Below are 18,042 nucleotides of genomic sequence, written 5' to 3'. Positions count from 1 at the left end.
AAATGTACTGGAATGCAGCCCGAGGACAAGTGAACTGGAACAAAGTTTTGTTGTTATCTGGTAAATATTGTATATCTAATAAGGTGAAAGAAGTATCATACAAACTCATTCATAGAATCTACTCTGTAAAGACCTTTATTATACACAGATTTAAAATAGCTATTGATAACAAATGTGTATTTTGTGATTGTGACCCAGAGACTCTTAACCATTTATTTTGGGACTGCTCTTATGTCAGAAGATTTTGGTGTGAGTTAGAAGATTTTAGTTTAAAAGAAACAACTATTAATGTAAATTTGAAAGACTATATTATGTTTTATTTTGAACCAAATGATATGGACCCTGATTTAACTTTCATTGTTAATTTGTTTATCTTTCATGGAAGATTCTTTGTCCATAAAATGAAGTGGGCAGAGAACAAACCCCTTTTCACATTATTTAAGATAGAATTGAAATATTATTTTGAAATGATCAGTAAACAACAAAAAAGCAATACGCACCATAAAAGTATTTAACAAATTGAAAATGAATCTTGATTTGTAATACCCCTGTCTTAGGTTTTGTACTCTTGTTTGTATATTTCTGTTTTTTTTGTGTATTTGTTGTGTTCATAATAAAAAAATATATAAATTAAAAAAAAGAAGACGCATGCATATTGTCGGCCAGTCGGCCTACAAGTATTTTTGCAATAGAAATATAATCACTCAGATTGTGATTATAGCCAGTTCGTTTTACAAGTGTGTGCACAGTTAATTAACAGGCATAGGCTGAATGCATTGCACTTCTCGTTGTGGCTGCACTTTGGATATTATTAATTTAATTTTGGACGTTGTGATAGCCATTTCATCCGAAACATTATTACCAATGCACAGTTGTCTGATTATGCATATGGAATAAATGCACTTCTTGTTGTTGTCGCATTTTGGATGTATTGTAGTGTTATTGCTGAAAGACTTCAGTGCATGGGTGCTGTCTGATGCTGAAGTATATCACCTTGGCACGTGAAAGGCGTTTTGTCATTGCCTTGTGGCCACTTGCATTAGGCTTATAGCTATTTTGTTGAATATTCTTTGGCCAAATTCAATTAAAAACTACATTTACATCGAAAAAGAACAAGAACAAAAAAAACTTTATACTTTGTGAGAAAACCCTAAAATTGTTCCTCAGCTAGAAATGTTCCACCCTCTTATGTCGCCATCTTGACCATGTCCCTGATTTCATGGAGCTCTCCTGCGCATAATTTACTTCACAAAATCCCGCAAACGTGAAAACACCAGAAATAAACATCGCGAGATTGTAAATATGTGTGAGTCAGAGATTTGAAAGCAGACGCTTTCATCCCAACCGATGTGCAGTAATGCGTACATACATTTTACTTTTGGGTCGCCCAGGGAAATGAGACTTTTTCGAGCTTTTCGGAGCAATTTTTGTATCTCTTTCTTTGTAATACTGTATGTATTCAATCATTTCGAATTGATCACTTTCCACTGGGCACATACATCAATTAAATGTTTATTCCACGTTGGTTCAACGTAATTTAATGGAATTACATGGATATTGTGTCACAGTGAATTTTATAATCTGCAGTCAATATAATGATGTTTTCATGTGCCATGATTCTAACATTTGACATATGATCCTCATAGGATTAGGCTACATAATTACAGTAAATGTAATCTCAATTCAATACGATGTGCATATACTGTACATATAGCCAATATAGCTATTAAACCCATGTTCAGTGACTGTAATCTGTGACGCAAGTGGCCTGATATGTTTGTGACGTTCCATGGAACCCACGGTATTGTTTAAACTAGATTCTGATTGGCTTGCAGGTCATTCTACAGTGTAAATTATAAATGAAAACGTGCTTTTATATCAGTGTTACAGATTCACATTACCGAGCGTGTCTCAACCCGTACCACGCTTTTATCTGCCTAAAGGTATCTTCACGCACGACTGGATAGGCCTTTTGGATACGCTTGTCCAAGGTAAGGATATGCGTCAAGCTGTAGCCTACTTTTAATGTTTTAGTTCCGAACTCAAGTTACTCCAGTCAAGTGATTAATCGTAAAAGTTAGTTGTTTTGACTGAGCAGTCCAATGGCCAATGCTGTTTTGGGACTATGAGATCCTCGGCTATATACTATGATGAGCAAATAACATGCATAGATTATGCATTAGGCATTGCACAAGTCAGTGTTTAGGTCAGAATATAAAGTTGCTACTTCTGTCAACTCAAGTTACTCAAATCAAGTGATTAATCGTAAGAGTTAGTTGTTTTGACTGTCAAAACAAATAACTTTGATGGAATATTCCAAATTACAATGGCAATAATGCATCACAACTTCACAATATTACTTGTATTTCAATGATTCATCCAGGCCCAAGACATAAAGTCGCCTGAAAGCTGTGTAGCAATCATTCCATTGCTGACCCATAGGATGGTAATCACATACATGATTGGCTTAATCTAGAATCATGGATACCTTTCATGTGAGTTCTCACACACCAGATTTTTTTACATACCTCAGAAGGAAGATACCTCAATATCTGGAAGCACTGTCTCATGTACAATTGTTAATGCTATCTCTGAAATGTCTAACAAAATGTTGACCTGATCATTTCATCAAGACCTTCTCATCACAAGTTGGAACTAGTGGTCAACATTGGGGCAATGCAGCCCAAAATAACAGGGGCCAATATTTTCATGGAGGTAAGCACTACACTTCTGATGGGTTTAAAGATTGTATTACATTATCTAAGAGTGAGAAAGTAAACCCCAGCTGTAGTTATTCTTTTCACAGGGAAGGACAATCCCCATTATGACATGAACGTTTCATTGCTGAACAACCATAGATATTTGTCTTCTAATTTGGCTCCCGTTCCTCCAACAGGGAGCAAGACCTGCCAGCAGAGCTCACTGGAGCAGGGAGACATCCCGTCATCCTTTTGGCGCCTGACAAAGTACACTTTTTTTCTTCTAAATAACTCTATAGTAACATCTTCTGCACAAAGTTACATTCCTAATAAGATTGGTGTTAAGTGAGAAAGAATCCTATAGATGGTCCTATGGGCATGGTCTGAAGCCTCTCTTCATCGCAGTATGCTGAACCACCTGATTTCTTGCAGGCTTGAGATTCAGATCCTGCTGAACGATGTTAAGCAGTCGATTAACCACATGCAGGGGACGCTGAACACCTTGCAGGGGCAGTGTATTGAGTTGCAGACTGCCATATCTAAGGTAGTGTCAGATGAGTCTCAGATACAGAAGAATAAGTCTATGATGTTATGGTGATAATGATTGAGATGGTGATTATAATAATGATGACTAGCGGTACCCCACCCTACGGGCGGTAAATCATTGGATCTGATTAATTCAATTCAATGCAATTCAATCTTAGAGGACTGCAACCATAGAAATACAATGTATTTACACTAATAATAAGCTATTGTCAACTTCCCGTCTATGCTTAACTTGCTCATTGCTCACTGTCAATTGCTGATTGTTACCCTATGTGTGCAACTATTATTGATTTCTCACAGAAAAATAATTTGGTTGCAAATGTACCTGGGGCCATGTAAATAATTGTTAGGCTACTCATTTTGAATCCACCGGTGGCAACTTGTGTGACCATAAAAGTCTGTGTGCGACTGGGCACAGTAAAATAATTTGGTTACTGACCTGCCCTACATCATAGAAGGCCCTTCAAGTCGGAACTAGGAAATTCTGACATTTCTGACTCGCTAACTCGTTATGGAATGATGATTTCAAGTTTCCCACTTGTGAAGTATGAGAATCAACCAGTAGGAAGCTCTACACTAATAACTTACATTCATTTCAAATCTGAGGTTCCAAGTTTCCGATGGCATGTGAATTTTTCAATAATTGCCATGGTAATTTTGAATGTTCAGTCAGTGAGCATTATGGGTAATTGTCCTACATACTTACATGAAATGCTGTAGTAACAGTGCCATTCCAAACACAATAAATGTGAAAATTAACAAAGATACAAAATATTGCTTAAGTGAAGAAAATCAGCTCAAAATTGTAGGAGGAAATGCCCCTGCAGCAGGGAAGCTTACGGTATTATAATATATTGTAGATAACGTTAATATAATTTGTGTATTTACATTATCAGTACACATACAAATGTAAGTATATGCTAGGGATACACTGAGTGAACAAAACATTAAGAACACCTTCCTATTGAGATGCCCCCCTCCTTGCAGTTCTTGACATAAACTGGCACCTACTACCAGACTCTGTTCAAAGGGACTTAAATCTTTTGTCTTGCTCATTCACACTCTGAATGACACACATACACAATCCATGTCTCAATTGTCTAAAAATCATTCTTTAACCTGTCTCCTCCCCTTCATCTACACTGAGAAGAAGATTTAACAATTGACATCAATAAGGGATTATAGCTTTCACCTGATTAATCTATGTCACGGAAAGAGAAGGTGTTCTTAATGTTTAACACACTCAGTGTATGTGTCAATGATGTTATAGATTCCAAGTGGTTGATTTTTTAGGGAATTACTATATGCTCTATGTTATACCTGCAGATCATCACAGCAGCCGAAGTTGCTGCACAGAGGGAGGAGATCCTCCAAACAGCCAGTGTCCCTGCACAGAGGGAGGGGATTCTCCAAACAGCCAGTGTCCCTGCGCAGAGGGAGGGGATTCTCTCAGCAGCTAGCATCAATGCACAGAGGGAGGAGATCCTCCGATCATCAGGTCTCCTCCCTGCACAGAGGGAGGGGATCCTCCAAACAGCCAGTGTCCCTGCGCAGAGGGAGGGGATTCTCTCAGCAGCTAGCATCAATGCACAGAGGGAGGAGATCCTCCGATCATCAGGCCTCATCCCTGCACAGAGGGACGGGATCCTCCAAACAGCCAGTGTCCCTGCGCAGAGGGAGGAGATCCTCCAAACAGCCAGTGTCCCTGCGCAGAGGGAGGGAATCCTCCGAACAGCCAGTGTCCCTGCACAGAGGGAGGGAATCATCCGAACAGCCAGTGTCCCTGCACAGAGGGAGGAGATCCTCCAAACAGCCAGTGTCCCTGCACAGAGGGAGGGGATTCTCTCAGTAGCCAGCATCAATGCACAGAGGGAGGAGATCCTCCGATCATCAGGCCTCATCCCTGCACAGAGGGAGGGGATCCTCCAAACAGCCAGTGTCCCTGCGCAGAGGGAGGGAATCGTACCAATGGCCAGCGTCCCAGCGCACAGCGAGGGGATTGTCCCAAAGGCTAGTGTCCCTGCTGAGAGGGAGGAGGTCCTCCGAGCATCAGGCCTCATCCCTGCACATAAGGAGGGGATCCTCCGAGCATCAGGCCTCATCCCTGTACAGAGGGAGGGGATTCTTCCAGCAGCTTCTATCACTGCGCGGAAGAAGAAGATCCTCAGAGCATCACACGTCACCCATGCACAAAGGGAGTTGATCCTCCTGATGGCCAGTGTCACTGCGCAGAGGAAAGGAATCTTCCCAAAGGCCAGCGTCCCTGCGCACAGGGAGTGGATCGTCCCAAAGGCTAGTGTCCCTGCAGAGAGGGAGGAGATCTTCCTCACAACCAGTGTCCCTGTGAAGAATGGAAACAATCATCCACAACCACCTCCCATCATCCCCATGGTGGCACCACTGTGGAAATGGGATGGTCGAGCGTGTACTCCACCTGTGGATTTCTATTCCAAGAGAAGAGGTCACTTTACCTTACCTAATTAGTAAAGAAATTACCATTGTGATAGCGTGAGAATAAGTTGTGATAGATTAAATGTATGGCTCATGTGAGTATATAGCTGTAATACTTTCATGCATTTTCTCCATACAACAGGTTTAGCTCCATTTTACTTTTACATTTTAGTCATTTAGCAGACGCTCTTATCCAGAGCGACTTACAGTAGTGAGTGTATACATTTTCATACTCCAGTGAATCTCTCCAGGATTTCGCATGGATTTTTTGGATATTAGCTGATAAATATGCTAGATTTTGCAGCGACAATTATGACATTTTGCATAGCAATATGCAATTGTTTTGTCCAATTTGTTGCAAAAATGCGCTGACAAGGAAAAAACTGTGTTGACGTCTGGCTTGATTGAACCATATTATGCAGTAAATGTGCGGTGATTGGTTGAAATTGCGAGCCCTCTTTTTGTACTGTGGTAATGGGTCAGTTCTATGCAATAATATTGTGATGACGTGACTATTTTATTCAGAAATAGTTTGGTGATTGGTCAAATTTGTAAGCCCTCACATAATATGCAGGGAATTGTTGATTTTGCAACCAAAACAATGCGATCGCAGAGTCCTGGAGTAACCTCCCAGTAATCCCTGTGACTGCGTGTTGGTTAAGATTGGGTTGTAACAGAGTATCAGAGCGAGACGTTTCTACCTGGCAGCTAGTAATTGTTCTGTGTGGTGACATGAGCAGAGTGGCCTGACTTCTCCCACTTATTACAGATGTCCGACTTAGATATGTTGAGCATCCTGCTATGATGTCCATCACCAAGCCGGAACATTCCGATGCCAACCCTCAGTGCCAGACTGGCAGCCGGCCGGTGGCTGAGCCCGAGACCCCTGCTGTTCACAATAACAGTGGAGGCTGGCTCAGCTGGGTCTTTGGGAGTGGAAGAGTTAATAAGAAGGAGGTTCATCTACCTGAGGACAAAGACAGATCTGTAAGGAACTGGTTATTAACACTTTATTCTATGTAGAGACAATTGAGTGGATAAAAAAAAAGAACATTTGTGGCTTGCTTCACATTGCTAATATCTTCTTCCTCAGATTGTCTGGGATCCAACTCTGCACAGATGGGTTAACAAAACTGAGCCCAAGGCTGAGGTACACACTTAAATTCAAAGAAATAAAAACAGTGAACAACCATTGTATTTCAACTGTGATAATATTACTAACAATTTGGAAAATGTGTTGATGTGTTTTACAGAACAAGTGTGTACCACCACCTCCACCGATGGGGACCTATGGATATCAGGGGAACACTGGCAGTGTCCCCAAAGGAGTGAATCCTTACTCTATGAAAGCAGGTGAATATTGCTTTAGAATACATGTGGTTTAACCAAGACTGTGTCAGCCAATCATAGATGTCCCTGGTGGTCCCCTGCTAACACCTTTCCCACTACCAGCAGGTCTATGGGGCAGCAGATACCCTACAATGCATGACAATGATGGGACCAACTCAAAGCCTCCAAGCCATGGTCCTGGACTGCTTCCTAGACAGCTCTCTGGCTTGCTCCCTCCTTCACACTTTGACCTCATGGCACCAATGGTTGTGCCACCTGACACTCTACCCTACTGAGGTATGACTCTAGAAAATCCTTACAAATTGTATCCTTCATCATTAACTGAGATTTTACTTTAACATAGCAAATGGCTGAAGTAGCAAGGATGTTAACTATTTTTTATTTTTGTCCAACAGGCCATTTGCCCAGAGTGGATTTGCCATACATAGATTTTTTTCAGCATTAAAAATCTTCAGCATTAAAAATGTATTAAAACATGATCTTTTAATTAAATCTCTCCTTTGTGTCCTCATGTTCACATTAATTTGATGTGTTCTATCATCATTTACAATGCTTATTGCTTCTGCATTGCTTTACGTTACAGACAAGTATACTGCTCAAAAAAATAAAGGAATAAACTCTTGGGGATCTTATCCCGGTAATGGGATTCATTGTCAAGTGACCATGGCGGGGAATTCAAAACTGCAAGAGTCTAATCATTTCAAATACTCAAACAATCAACTATTTTCCTCCATTTGAAAGATACACATCTCCTAAATCTAACCACGTTGTCCGATTTTCAAAGAGGCTTTACGGAGAATGCATAAAGTTAGGTTATGTTAGGAGAGTACATTGACAATAGCTGTGTGTAATGTTTAGCTAATTCAAAGAAGGGCATCAACAGAGACAGAAAACCAGCTAGAATTATGAACTTACCTTTGACAATCTGCATCAGATGACACTCATAGGACATTATGTTATACAATACATGCATTTTTAGTTCCATCAAGTTCATATTTATATCCAAAAACAGCATTTACAGTCGCGGTGAAATTCAGAATTTTTTTCGTCTCAAATGCTCCCAGTGAATTCAGCGTTACAAATTACGGAATTACTATTCGAAAGCATTGGTAAATTATAATATTGTCATTCAAAGAATAATATATTATCATCTCGTAATTGCTACCGAATGGCCAGATCTCAAAATAACTTTACTGGGAAATCACATTTTGTAATAAACGGGGTACTATGCTAAGAACAATAGGCTAGGCTATACAGGTTAGCAGCATCTAATATCGATAATAACATTGTAAATATCCCCTTACCTTTGATTATCTCCATCAGAAGGCACTGCCAGGAATCCCAGGTCCAGAACAAATGTGGTTTCTTTTGACAAAGTTCATAATTTATGTCCAAATAACACCAAGTAGTTAGCGTTCAGTAGGCTCCCACAAAACGTGTGGGGGGGTGTAAAATCACGCCGAAAAGCTAAAAAAAACTAGTAAATAATCTATTTACGTTCGTTCAAACATGTCAAACGTTGTTTAGCATCAATCTTTTGGTCCATTTTTAACGTGAAACATCAGTAATATTTTCACACGACCTCTCGTGTGTCTAGAAAAACGTTTATGAAAAAATCTCTCTTCTCACATTTATGCGCTGGCGCGAAAAATGAAGTGACGACATGTCAACATCCCTGCATACTAATTTGCTCTCTGTTAATCATAGATGCTTCAAACAACTTTATAAAGATCGCTGACATCTAGTGGAAGCCGTAGGAGTTGCGAAATGAATCCTTTCTCACTGTGGTATCTATAAAGCAATGACCCTAAATAGTACAGTCACAAAATTCACATTTCTTTTGATCTATTTTTCACAGGTTTTTGCCTGCAATATGAGTTTTGTTATACTTACAGACATCATTCAAACTGTTTTAGAAAATTCAGAGTGTTTTCTATCCGAATGTGTTAATAATATGCATATCATAGCTTCTGAGTTGGTGTAGGAGGCAGTTAAAAATGGGCACATATTCTTTTCAAAATTTCTCAATACTGCCCCCTAGCACCAACAGGTTTTAAATACTTTTTTCTTTACATAGTTGAATGTGCTGACAACAAAATCACACAAAAATAATCAATGGAAATCCAATTTATCAACCCATGGAGGTCTGGATTTGGAGTCACACTCAAAATTAAAGTGGAAAACCACACTACAGGCTGATCCAACTTTGATGTAATGTCCTTAAAACAAGTCAAAATGAGGCACAGTAGTGTGTGTGGCCTCCACGTGCCTGTATGACCTCCCCACAACGCCTGGGCATGCTCCTGATGAGGTGGCGGATGGTCTCCTGAGGGATCTCCTCCCAGACCTGGACTAAAGCATCCGCCAACTCCTGGACAGTCTGTGGTGCAACGTGGCGTTGGTGGATGGAGTGAGACATGATGTCCCAGATGTGCACAATTTGATTCAGGTCTGGGGAACGGGCGGGCCAGTTCATAGCATCAATGCCTTCCTCTTGCAGGAACTGCTGACACACTCCAGCCACATGAGGTCTAGCATTGTCTTCCATTAGGAGGAACCCAGGGCCAACCGCACAAGCATATGGTCTCACAAGGGGTCTGAGGATCTCATCTCGGTACCTAATAGCAGTCAGGCTACCTCTGGCGAGCACATGGAGGGCTGTGCGGCCCCCCAAAGAAATGCCACCCCACACCATGACTGACCCACCGCCAAACTGGTCATGCTGGAGGATGTTGCAGGCAGCAGAACGTTCTCCACGGCGTCTCCAGACTCTGTCACGTCTGTCACATGTGCTCAGTGTGAACCTGCTTTCATCTGTGAAGAGCACAGGGCGCCAGTGGCGAATTTGCCAATCTTGGTGTTCTCTGGCAAATGCCAAACGTCCTGCACGGTGTTGGGCTGTAAGCACAACCCCCACCTGTGGACGTCGGGCCCTCGAACCACCCTCATGGAGTCTGTTTCTGACCGTTTGAGCAGACACATGCACATTTGTGGCCTGCTGGAGGTCATTTTGCAGGGCTCTGGCAGTGCTCCTCTATGCACAAAGGCGGAGGTAGCGGTCCTGCTGCTGGGTTGTTGCCCTCCTACGGCCTCCTCCACGTCTCCTGATGTACTGGCCTGTCTCCTGGTAGCGCCTCCATGCTCTGGACACTACGCTGACAGACACAGCAAACCTTCTTGCCACAGCTCGCATTGATGTGCCATCCTGGATGAGCTGCACTACCTGAGCCACTTGTGTGGGTTGTAGACTCCGTCTCATGCTACCACTAGAGTGAAAGCACCGCCAGCATTCAAAAGTGACCAAAACATCAGCCAGGAAGCATAGGAACTGAGAAGTGGTCTGTGGTCTCCACCTGCAGAACCACTCCTTTATTGGGGGTGTCTTGCTTATTGCCTATAATGTCCACCTGTTGTCTATTCCATTTGCACAACAGCATGTGAAATTTATTTTCAATCAGTGTTGTTTCCTAAGTGGACAGTTTGATTTCACAGAAGTGTGATTGACTTGGAGTTACATTGTGTTGTGTTAGTGTTCCCTTTATTTTTTTGAGCAGTATATTTATTTTGTTTTCGGACTGTGGTCTGTGAGGGCTCTGCCTCTTCACATTCCTTTCCTCTATCCCGGTTATCCTCACTCTATACTTCGTTCACTCGTGTGAGTGTGAACTTACGGGAAATCCTGGCCTTTTGCATGCGTTCGCTTTCATTGCCCTGGGCAATTTGCATTTTCTCAAGCAACAGTTCATCACTAGTGTTAATATTCTGGAGATGCACTCTCATCTCTGCCCTGACATTATCATTTGTTAATCCTGTAACAATGGCCTGCAGGCATTGACTCTTGACTAACTGTGCCATATTTCAGTCCTGCTTGGGCACGAGCTGAGGCTGATAACACTTTCTGTCTCAGGTTAAAGACTCGGACTAGGAAGTCCAAGGCCGTGTTGCTTTAGTCAACTTGTGATACAGTTCAGTAGCATCCCTCTCTGCATAATGTGTCCTCAAGATATGTGTCCCCCAGATAACTCCTCATCTTAAGCCCTGGGCTCACAGCTCTGATTACTGCTTCTATGATTTCTAATTCATGGTATCCTTTTCTCCGTCCATTTTCAATACGATGTTCTAGGCTGCTGAAACTGAGCTTATCTTTTTGATTTTGATCTCCGATCTGTCCATGAATTTTAAAGTCTTTCTAACTGGACATACTCACTCCATTCTCTCTCTGTGGTGGGTGCCTTTCTGGAGCTGAGACCACTTCTCTGCTGGGCTGAGGAGCCCCTCCCTCTTCTTTTCGTTCTGCCGCAGCTCCCGTCTCTCCGCTGGGTTCGCTGTCGCCGACTGGCTGGGACTTGTAGGCAGACTTTCACAGTATCCTCAGAGTCCGACATTCCTTTGATTTCGCCTTTCAGTTGAAGCAGCCAAGACATTCCCTCATCCTCTGATTCCATTAAATCCTCCTTCTCACAGTAATCTTCCATCAATTTGCATCGCAAAGCGCGATGGCTCTTTCCTTTTACTTCAGTCATCTACACCTCCTATTCCACAACGTACACACAAGTGCCGTAAATTGTCCTCAGTTAAAGTCCATAAACTCTGTTCGATTTCATCCAACAACATTTCCCTCTCTCGACTCATATTGTCCTGCTCACGTGGCAACAACGACAATGCAGGCAATGGCAAGATAGCTACACTCCGTTAGGTGGTTAGCCTGCTAACGTTAGCTAGCTAGCTGCTCTCCCAATGTCTCTCACTCGTTGTCCGTTCCAGGAATATGGGCTGGTGCTCTGTAGTAACTTGACAAGGAATGCCCACACGCATTTCGATATTACTTTCCTTTACTTTCAACCCAAACCTAAAGGTGTATTGCCAGGTACAAACGGTACAAATATAACAGAACTATATAGCCCACTCAGCCGGTAGTAGAATCACATTGCACAGAACTCACTCTTGGTGATGACATCATCAAAGGGGAAAGGTCAAGGTTAATGCCAATAATAACCATGTAATTATTTATATAGTGTCCACAATATAACACTTCTCCCCCCTCAATTTAAATCCCCCCCTGTAAGGAAAACATAAGGTTAACAAGTAAACCACATTAGTGTTTTCTTCTCTTTACTACACCACACTGTAGAACTTCTGCTGGTGTTACCGTAAATGTAACCAAAACAACAACAATAAAATGACAGTCCTTATTTCTTTTCAACTAGGTCTGCTGCTCCAAACAAACACTAACACCACGAGTCTCTCAGTCTCAACTACAGAGTTAGTCTTTCAGGAGGCTTGTGACTACGCTGTGATCTGCGCAGTACTCCTGGTGTGCTACGAGACACAGGTAAGGCGTGTCCCAGTGGAGCTGGGTCTGAGGGCACAGGAGCGGGTTGGGTGTTTGTGAGAGAATGTCCATCACCCTCTGCTGGAACCACTGAATGCCCCTGTTCCTCAGATGCTGTTTCCTGTGGGATTTCAACTTGTACACTACCACCCACAGCTGTTCCGTCTGAAAACATGGTCTTGTCTTTGTCATAGCGCAGGCGGAGATGGTCCTGGTGTCTGCGCATGACTCGACCATCAGTCAGTTTGACCACAAAGGAGAACGGGACCACTCTGACTCAGAATGATACCTGGCAACCAGCGTTGGCTGCTTTGAGTTGCGGATGTAGACAATGTCATTGGGTTTTAACTGTCTCTCTCTTGCGTGGTGGTCATGTCTCTCTTTTTGTTCTCCTGCTTCCGTTCCACTCGTGCTCTGATGTTCGGACGCAGTAGATCCAGTGAACTTTGGCCTTCTGCCCATTAACTCACCGCTGGATTCTGTCCTGTTGTTGTTTGTGGCGTGATGCGGTACTGGAACAAGAACCGAGAGAGCTAGTAGTGATGGTTCCCCCAGTCATCCTTTTGAGCCCCTCGTTCAGGTCTGCACAGCCCGCTTCCGCTAAGCCGTTTGAGGGCCCGGGTGAACGGGGCGCTGCGGACAATGGCGGATCCCTTTTCTTTCTCCGCATGAATTCTTGGAACATATAGCTGTAATACTTTCATGCATTTTCTCCATACAACAGGTTTAGCTCCATTTTACTTTTACATTTTAGTCATTTAGCAGACGCTCTTATCCAGAGCGACTTACAGTAGTGAGTGTATACATTTTCATATTCCGGTGAATCTCTCCAGGATTTCGCATGGGTTTTTTGGATATTAGCTGATAAATATGCTAGATTTTGCAGCGACAATTATGACATTTTGCATAGCAATATGCAATTGTTTTGTCCAATTTGTTGCAAAAATGCGCTGACAAGGAAAAAACTGTGTTGACGTCTGGCTTGATTGAACCATATTATGCAGTCAATGTGCGGTGATTGGTTGAAATTGCGAGCCCTCTTTTTGTACTGTGGTAATGGGTCAGTTCTATGCAATAATATTGTGATGACGTGACTATTTTATTCAGAAATAGTTTGGTGATTGGTCAAATTTGTAAGCCCTCACATAATATGCAGGGAATTGTTGATTTTGCAACCAAAACAATGCGATCGCAGAGTCCTGGAGTAACCTCCCAGTAATCCCTGTGACTGCGTGTTGGTTAAGATTGGGTTGTAACAGAGTATCAGAGCGAGACGTTTCTACCTGGCAGCTAGTAATTGTTCTGTGTGGTGACATGAGCAGAGTGGCCTGACTTCTCCCACTTATTACAGATGTCCGACTTAGATATGTTGAGCATCCTGCTATGATGTCCATCACCAAGCCGGAACATTCCGATGCCAACCCTCAGTGCCAGACTGGCAGCCGGCCGGTGGCTGAGCCCGAGACCCCTGCTGTTCACAATAACAGTGGAGGCTGGCTCAGCTGGGTCTTTGGGAGTGGAAGAGTTAATAAGAAGGAGGTTCATCTACCTGAGGACAAAGACAGATCTGTAAGGAACTGGTTATTAACACTTTATTCTATGTAGAGACAATTGAGTGGATTAAAAAAAAGACAATTTGTGGCTTGCTTCACATTGCTAATATCTTCTTCCTCAGATTGTCTGGGATCCAACTCTGCACAGATGGGTTAACAAAACTGAGCCCAAGGCTGAGGTACACACTTAAATTCAAAGAAATAAAAACAGTGAACAACCATTGTATTTCAACTGTGATAATATTACTAACAATTTGGAAAATGTGTTGATGTGTTTTACAGAACAAGTGTGTACCACCACCTCCACCGATGGGGACCTATGGATATCAGGGGAACACTGGCAGTGTCCCCAAAGGAGTGAATCCTTACTCTATGAAAGCAGGTGAATATTGCTTTAGAATACATGTGGTTTAACCAAGACTGTGTCAGCCAATCATAGATGTCCCTGGTGGTCCCCTGCTAACACCTTTCCCACTACCAGCAGGTCTATGGGGCAGCAGATACCCTACAATGCATGACAATGATGGGACCAACTCAAAGCCTCCAAGCCATGGTCCTGGACTGCTTCCTAGACAGCTCTCTGGCTTGCTCCCTCCTTCACACTTCGACCTCATGGCACCAATGGTTGTGCCACCTGACACTCTACCCTACTGAGGTATGATTCTGGAAAATCCTTCCAAATTGTATCCTTCATCATTAACTGAGATTTTACTTTAACATAGCAAATGGCTGAAGTAGCAAGGATGTTAACTATTTTTTATTTTTGTCCAACAGGCCATTTGCCCAGAGTGGATTTGCCAATATTCAGCATTAAAAATGTATTAAAACATGATCTTTTAATTAAATCTCTCCTTTGTGTCCTCATGTTCACATTAATTTGATGTGTTCTATCATCATTTACAATGCTTATTGCTTCTGCATTGCTTTACGTTACAGACAAGTATACTGCTCAAAAAAATAAAGGAAACACTAAATCACACAAAAGTAATCAATGGAAATCCAATTTATCAACCCATGGAGGTCTGGATTTGGAGTCACACTCAAAATTAAAGTGGAAAACCACACTACAGGCTGATCCAACTTTGATGTAATGTCCTTAAAACAAGTCAAAATGAGGCTCAGTAGTGTGTGTGGCCTCCACGTGCCTGTATGACCTCCCCACAACGCCTGGGCATGCTCCTGATGAGGTGGCGGATGGTCTCCTGAGGGATCTCCTCCCAGACCTGGACTAAAGCATCCGCCAACTCCTGGACAGTCTGTGGTGCAACGTGGCGTTGGTGGATGGAGTGAGACATGATGTCCCAGATGTGCTCAATTTGATTCAGGTCTGGGGAACGGGCGGGCCAGTTCATAGCATCAATGCCTTCCTCTTGCAGGAACTGCTGACACACTCCAGCCACATGAGGTCTAGCATTGTCTTCCATTAGGAGGAACCCAGGGCCAACCGCACAAGCATATGGTCTCACAAGGGGTCTGAGGATCTCATCTCGGTACCTAATAGCAGTCAGGCTACCTCTGGCGAGCACATGGAGGGCTGTGCGGCCCCCCAAAGAAATGCCACCCCACACCATGACTGACCCACCGCCAAACTGGTCATGCTGGAGGATGTTGCAGGCAGCAGAACGTTCTCCACGGCGTCTCCAGACTCTGTCACGTCTGTCACATGTGCTCAGTGTGAACCTGCTTTCATCTGTGAAGAGCACAGGGCGCCAGTGGCGAATTTGCCAATCTTGGTGTTCTCTGGCAAATGCCAAACGTCCTGCACAGTGTTGGGCTGTAAGCACAACCCCCACCTGTGGACGTCGGGCCCTCGAACCACCCTCATGGAGTCTGTTTCTGACCGTTTGAGCAGACACATGCACATTTGTGGCCTGCTGGAGGTCATTTTGCAGGGCTCTGGCAGTGCTCCTCCTGCTCCTCTATGCACAAAGGCAGAGGTAGCGGTCCTGCTGCTGGGTTGTTGCCCTCCTACGGCCTCCTCCACGTCTCCTGATGTACTGGCCTGTCTCCTGGTAGCGCCTCCATGCTCTGGACACTACGCTGACAGACACAGCAAACCTTCTTGCCACAGCTCGCATTGATGTGCCATCCTGGATGAGCTGCACTACCTGAGCCACTTGTGTGGGTTGTAGACTCCGTCTCATGCTACCACTAGAGTGAAAGCACCGCCAGCATTCAAAAGTGACCAAAACATCAGCCAGGAAGCATAGGAACTGAGAAGTGGTCTGTGGTCTCCACCTGCAGAACCACTCCTTTATTGGGGGTGTCTTGCTTATTGCCTATAATGTCCACCTGTTGTCTATTCCATTTGCACAACAGCATGTGAAATTTATTTTCAATCAGTGTTGCTTCCTAAGTGGACAGTTTGATTTCACAGAAGTGTGATTGACTTGGAGTTACATTGTGTTGTTTAAGTGTTCCCTTTATTTTTTTGAGCAGTATATTTATTTTGTTTTCGGACTGTGGTCTGTGAGGGCTCTGCCTCTTCACATTCCTTTCCTCTATCCCGGTTATCCTCACTCTATACTTCGTTCACTCGTGTGAGTGTGAGCTTACGGGAAATCCTGGCCTTTTGCATGCGTTTGCTTTCATTGCCCTGGGCAATTTGCATTTTCTCAAGCAACAGTTCATCACTAGTGTTAATATTCTGGAGATGCACTCTCATCTCTGCCCTGACATTATCATTTGTTAATCCTGTAACAATGGCCTGCAGGCATTGACTCTTGACTAACTGTGCCATATTTCAGTCCTGATTGGGCACGAGCTGAGGCTGATATAACACTTTCTGTCTCAGGTTAAAGACTCGGACTAGGAAGTCCAAGGCCGTGTTGCTTTAGTCAACTTGTGATACAGTTCAGTAGCATCCCTCTCTGCATAATGTGTCCTCAAGATATGTGTCCCCCAGATAACTCCTCATCTTAAGCCCTGGGCTCACAGCTCTGATTACTGCTTCTATGATTTCTAATTCATGGTATCCTTTTCTCCGTCCATTTTCAATACGATGTTCTAGGCTGCTGAAACTGAGCTTATCTTTTTGATTTTGATCTCCGATCTGTCCATGAATTTTAAAGTCTTTCTAACTGGACATACTCACTCCATTCTCTCTCTGTGGTGGGTGCCTTTCTGGAGCTGAGACCACTTCTCTGCTGGGCTGAGGAGCCCCTCCCTCTTCTTTTCGTTCTGCCGCAGCTCCCGTCTCTCCGCTGGGTTCGCTGTCGCCGACTGGCTGGGACTTGTAGGCAGACTTTCACAGTATCCTCAGAGTCCGACATTCCTTTGATTTCGCCTTTCAGTTGAAGCAGCCAAGACATTCCCTCATCCTCTGATTCCATTAAATCCTCCTTCTCACAGTAATCTTCCATCAATTTGCATCGCAAAGCGCGATGGCTCTTTCCTTTTACTTCAGTCATCTACACCTCCTATTCCACAACGTACACACAAGTGCCGTAAATTGTCCTCAGTTAAAGTCCATAAACTCTGTTCGATTTCATCCAACAACATTTCCCTCTCTCGACTCATATTGTCCTGCTCACGTGGCAACAACGACAATGCAGGCAATGGCAAGATAGCTACACTCCGTTAGGTGGTTAGCCTGCTAACGTTAGCTAGCTAGCTGCTCTCCCAATGTCTCTCACTCGTTGTCCGTTCCAGGAATATGGGCTGGTGCTCTGTAGTAACTTGACAAGGAATGCCCACACGCATTTCGATATTACTTTCCTTTACTTTCAACCCAAACCTAAAGGTGTATTGCCAGGTACAAATATAACAGAACTATATAGCCCACTCAGCCGGTAGTAGAATCACATTGCACAGAACTCACTCTTCGTGATGACATCATCAAAGGGGAAAGGTCAAGGTTAATGCCAATAATAACCATGTAATTATTTATATAGTGTCCACAATATAACACTTCTCCCCCCTCAATTTAAATCCCCCCCTGTAAGGAAAACATAAGGTTAACAAGTAAACCACATTAGTGTTTTCTTCTCTTTACTACACCACACTGTAGAACTTCTGCTGGTGTTACCGTAAATGTAACCAAAACAACAACAATAAAATGACAGTCCTTATTTCTTTTCAACTAGGTCTGCTGCTCCAAACAAACACTAAC

The 18,042-nt window shown here is 43.3% G+C and overlaps 2 protein-coding genes and 1 long non-coding RNA gene across 4 annotated transcripts; 2 read left to right on the top strand and 1 right to left on the bottom strand.

Moving 5' to 3' along the window:
• Positions 1-1,553: 1,553 nt before the first annotated feature.
• Positions 1,554-7,538, top strand: LOC115186492 (uncharacterized protein KIAA0754-like). Its single transcript, XM_029746113.1, has 11 exons — positions 1,554-2,495; positions 2,634-2,715; positions 2,897-2,966; positions 3,132-3,243; positions 4,572-4,642; positions 4,763-5,706; positions 6,466-6,683; positions 6,790-6,846; positions 6,950-7,049; positions 7,149-7,322; positions 7,442-7,538. Exons 1-10 carry the CDS (start codon positions 2,481-2,483, stop codon positions 7,319-7,321), a joined length of 1,842 nt encoding a protein of 613 aa, XP_029601973.1. The 5' UTR covers positions 1,554-2,480; the 3' UTR covers position 7,322; positions 7,442-7,538.
• Positions 7,539-13,133: 5,595 nt separating this feature from the next.
• LOC115186726 (uncharacterized) lies at positions 13,134-17,673 on the bottom strand. The gene is made up of 2 exons (XR_003875861.1): positions 17,026-17,673; positions 13,134-13,927 (listed from the first exon to the last, which is right to left on the bottom strand). It is a non-coding gene; the product is annotated as an uncharacterized LOC115186726 (long non-coding RNA).
• Positions 13,734-14,905, top strand: LOC115186724 (protein transport protein Sec16A-like). Of its 2 annotated transcripts, none has more exons than XM_029746251.1 (5): positions 13,734-13,947; positions 14,054-14,110; positions 14,214-14,313; positions 14,413-14,586; positions 14,706-14,905. In XM_029746251.1, exons 1-4 carry the CDS (start codon positions 13,762-13,764, stop codon positions 14,583-14,585), a joined length of 516 nt encoding a protein of 171 aa, XP_029602111.1. In that variant the 5' UTR covers positions 13,734-13,761; the 3' UTR covers position 14,586; positions 14,706-14,905. The 2 variants fall into 2 exon arrangements, with proteins under 2 accessions (XP_029602111.1, XP_029602113.1); XM_029746253.1 differs by having other exon boundaries at positions 14,413-14,528; positions 14,658-14,733.
• Positions 17,674-18,042: the final 369 nt, after the last annotated feature.

The sequence above is a fragment of the Salmo trutta genome, unplaced genomic scaffold (genome assembly GCF_901001165.1).
Source record: "Salmo trutta unplaced genomic scaffold, fSalTru1.1, whole genome shotgun sequence".
Lineage (NCBI taxonomy): Eukaryota > Metazoa > Chordata > Actinopteri > Salmoniformes > Salmonidae > Salmo > Salmo trutta.
The sequence above is the reverse complement of the archived record's forward strand: the minus strand, read 5'-3'. Positions and strand labels throughout refer to the sequence as shown.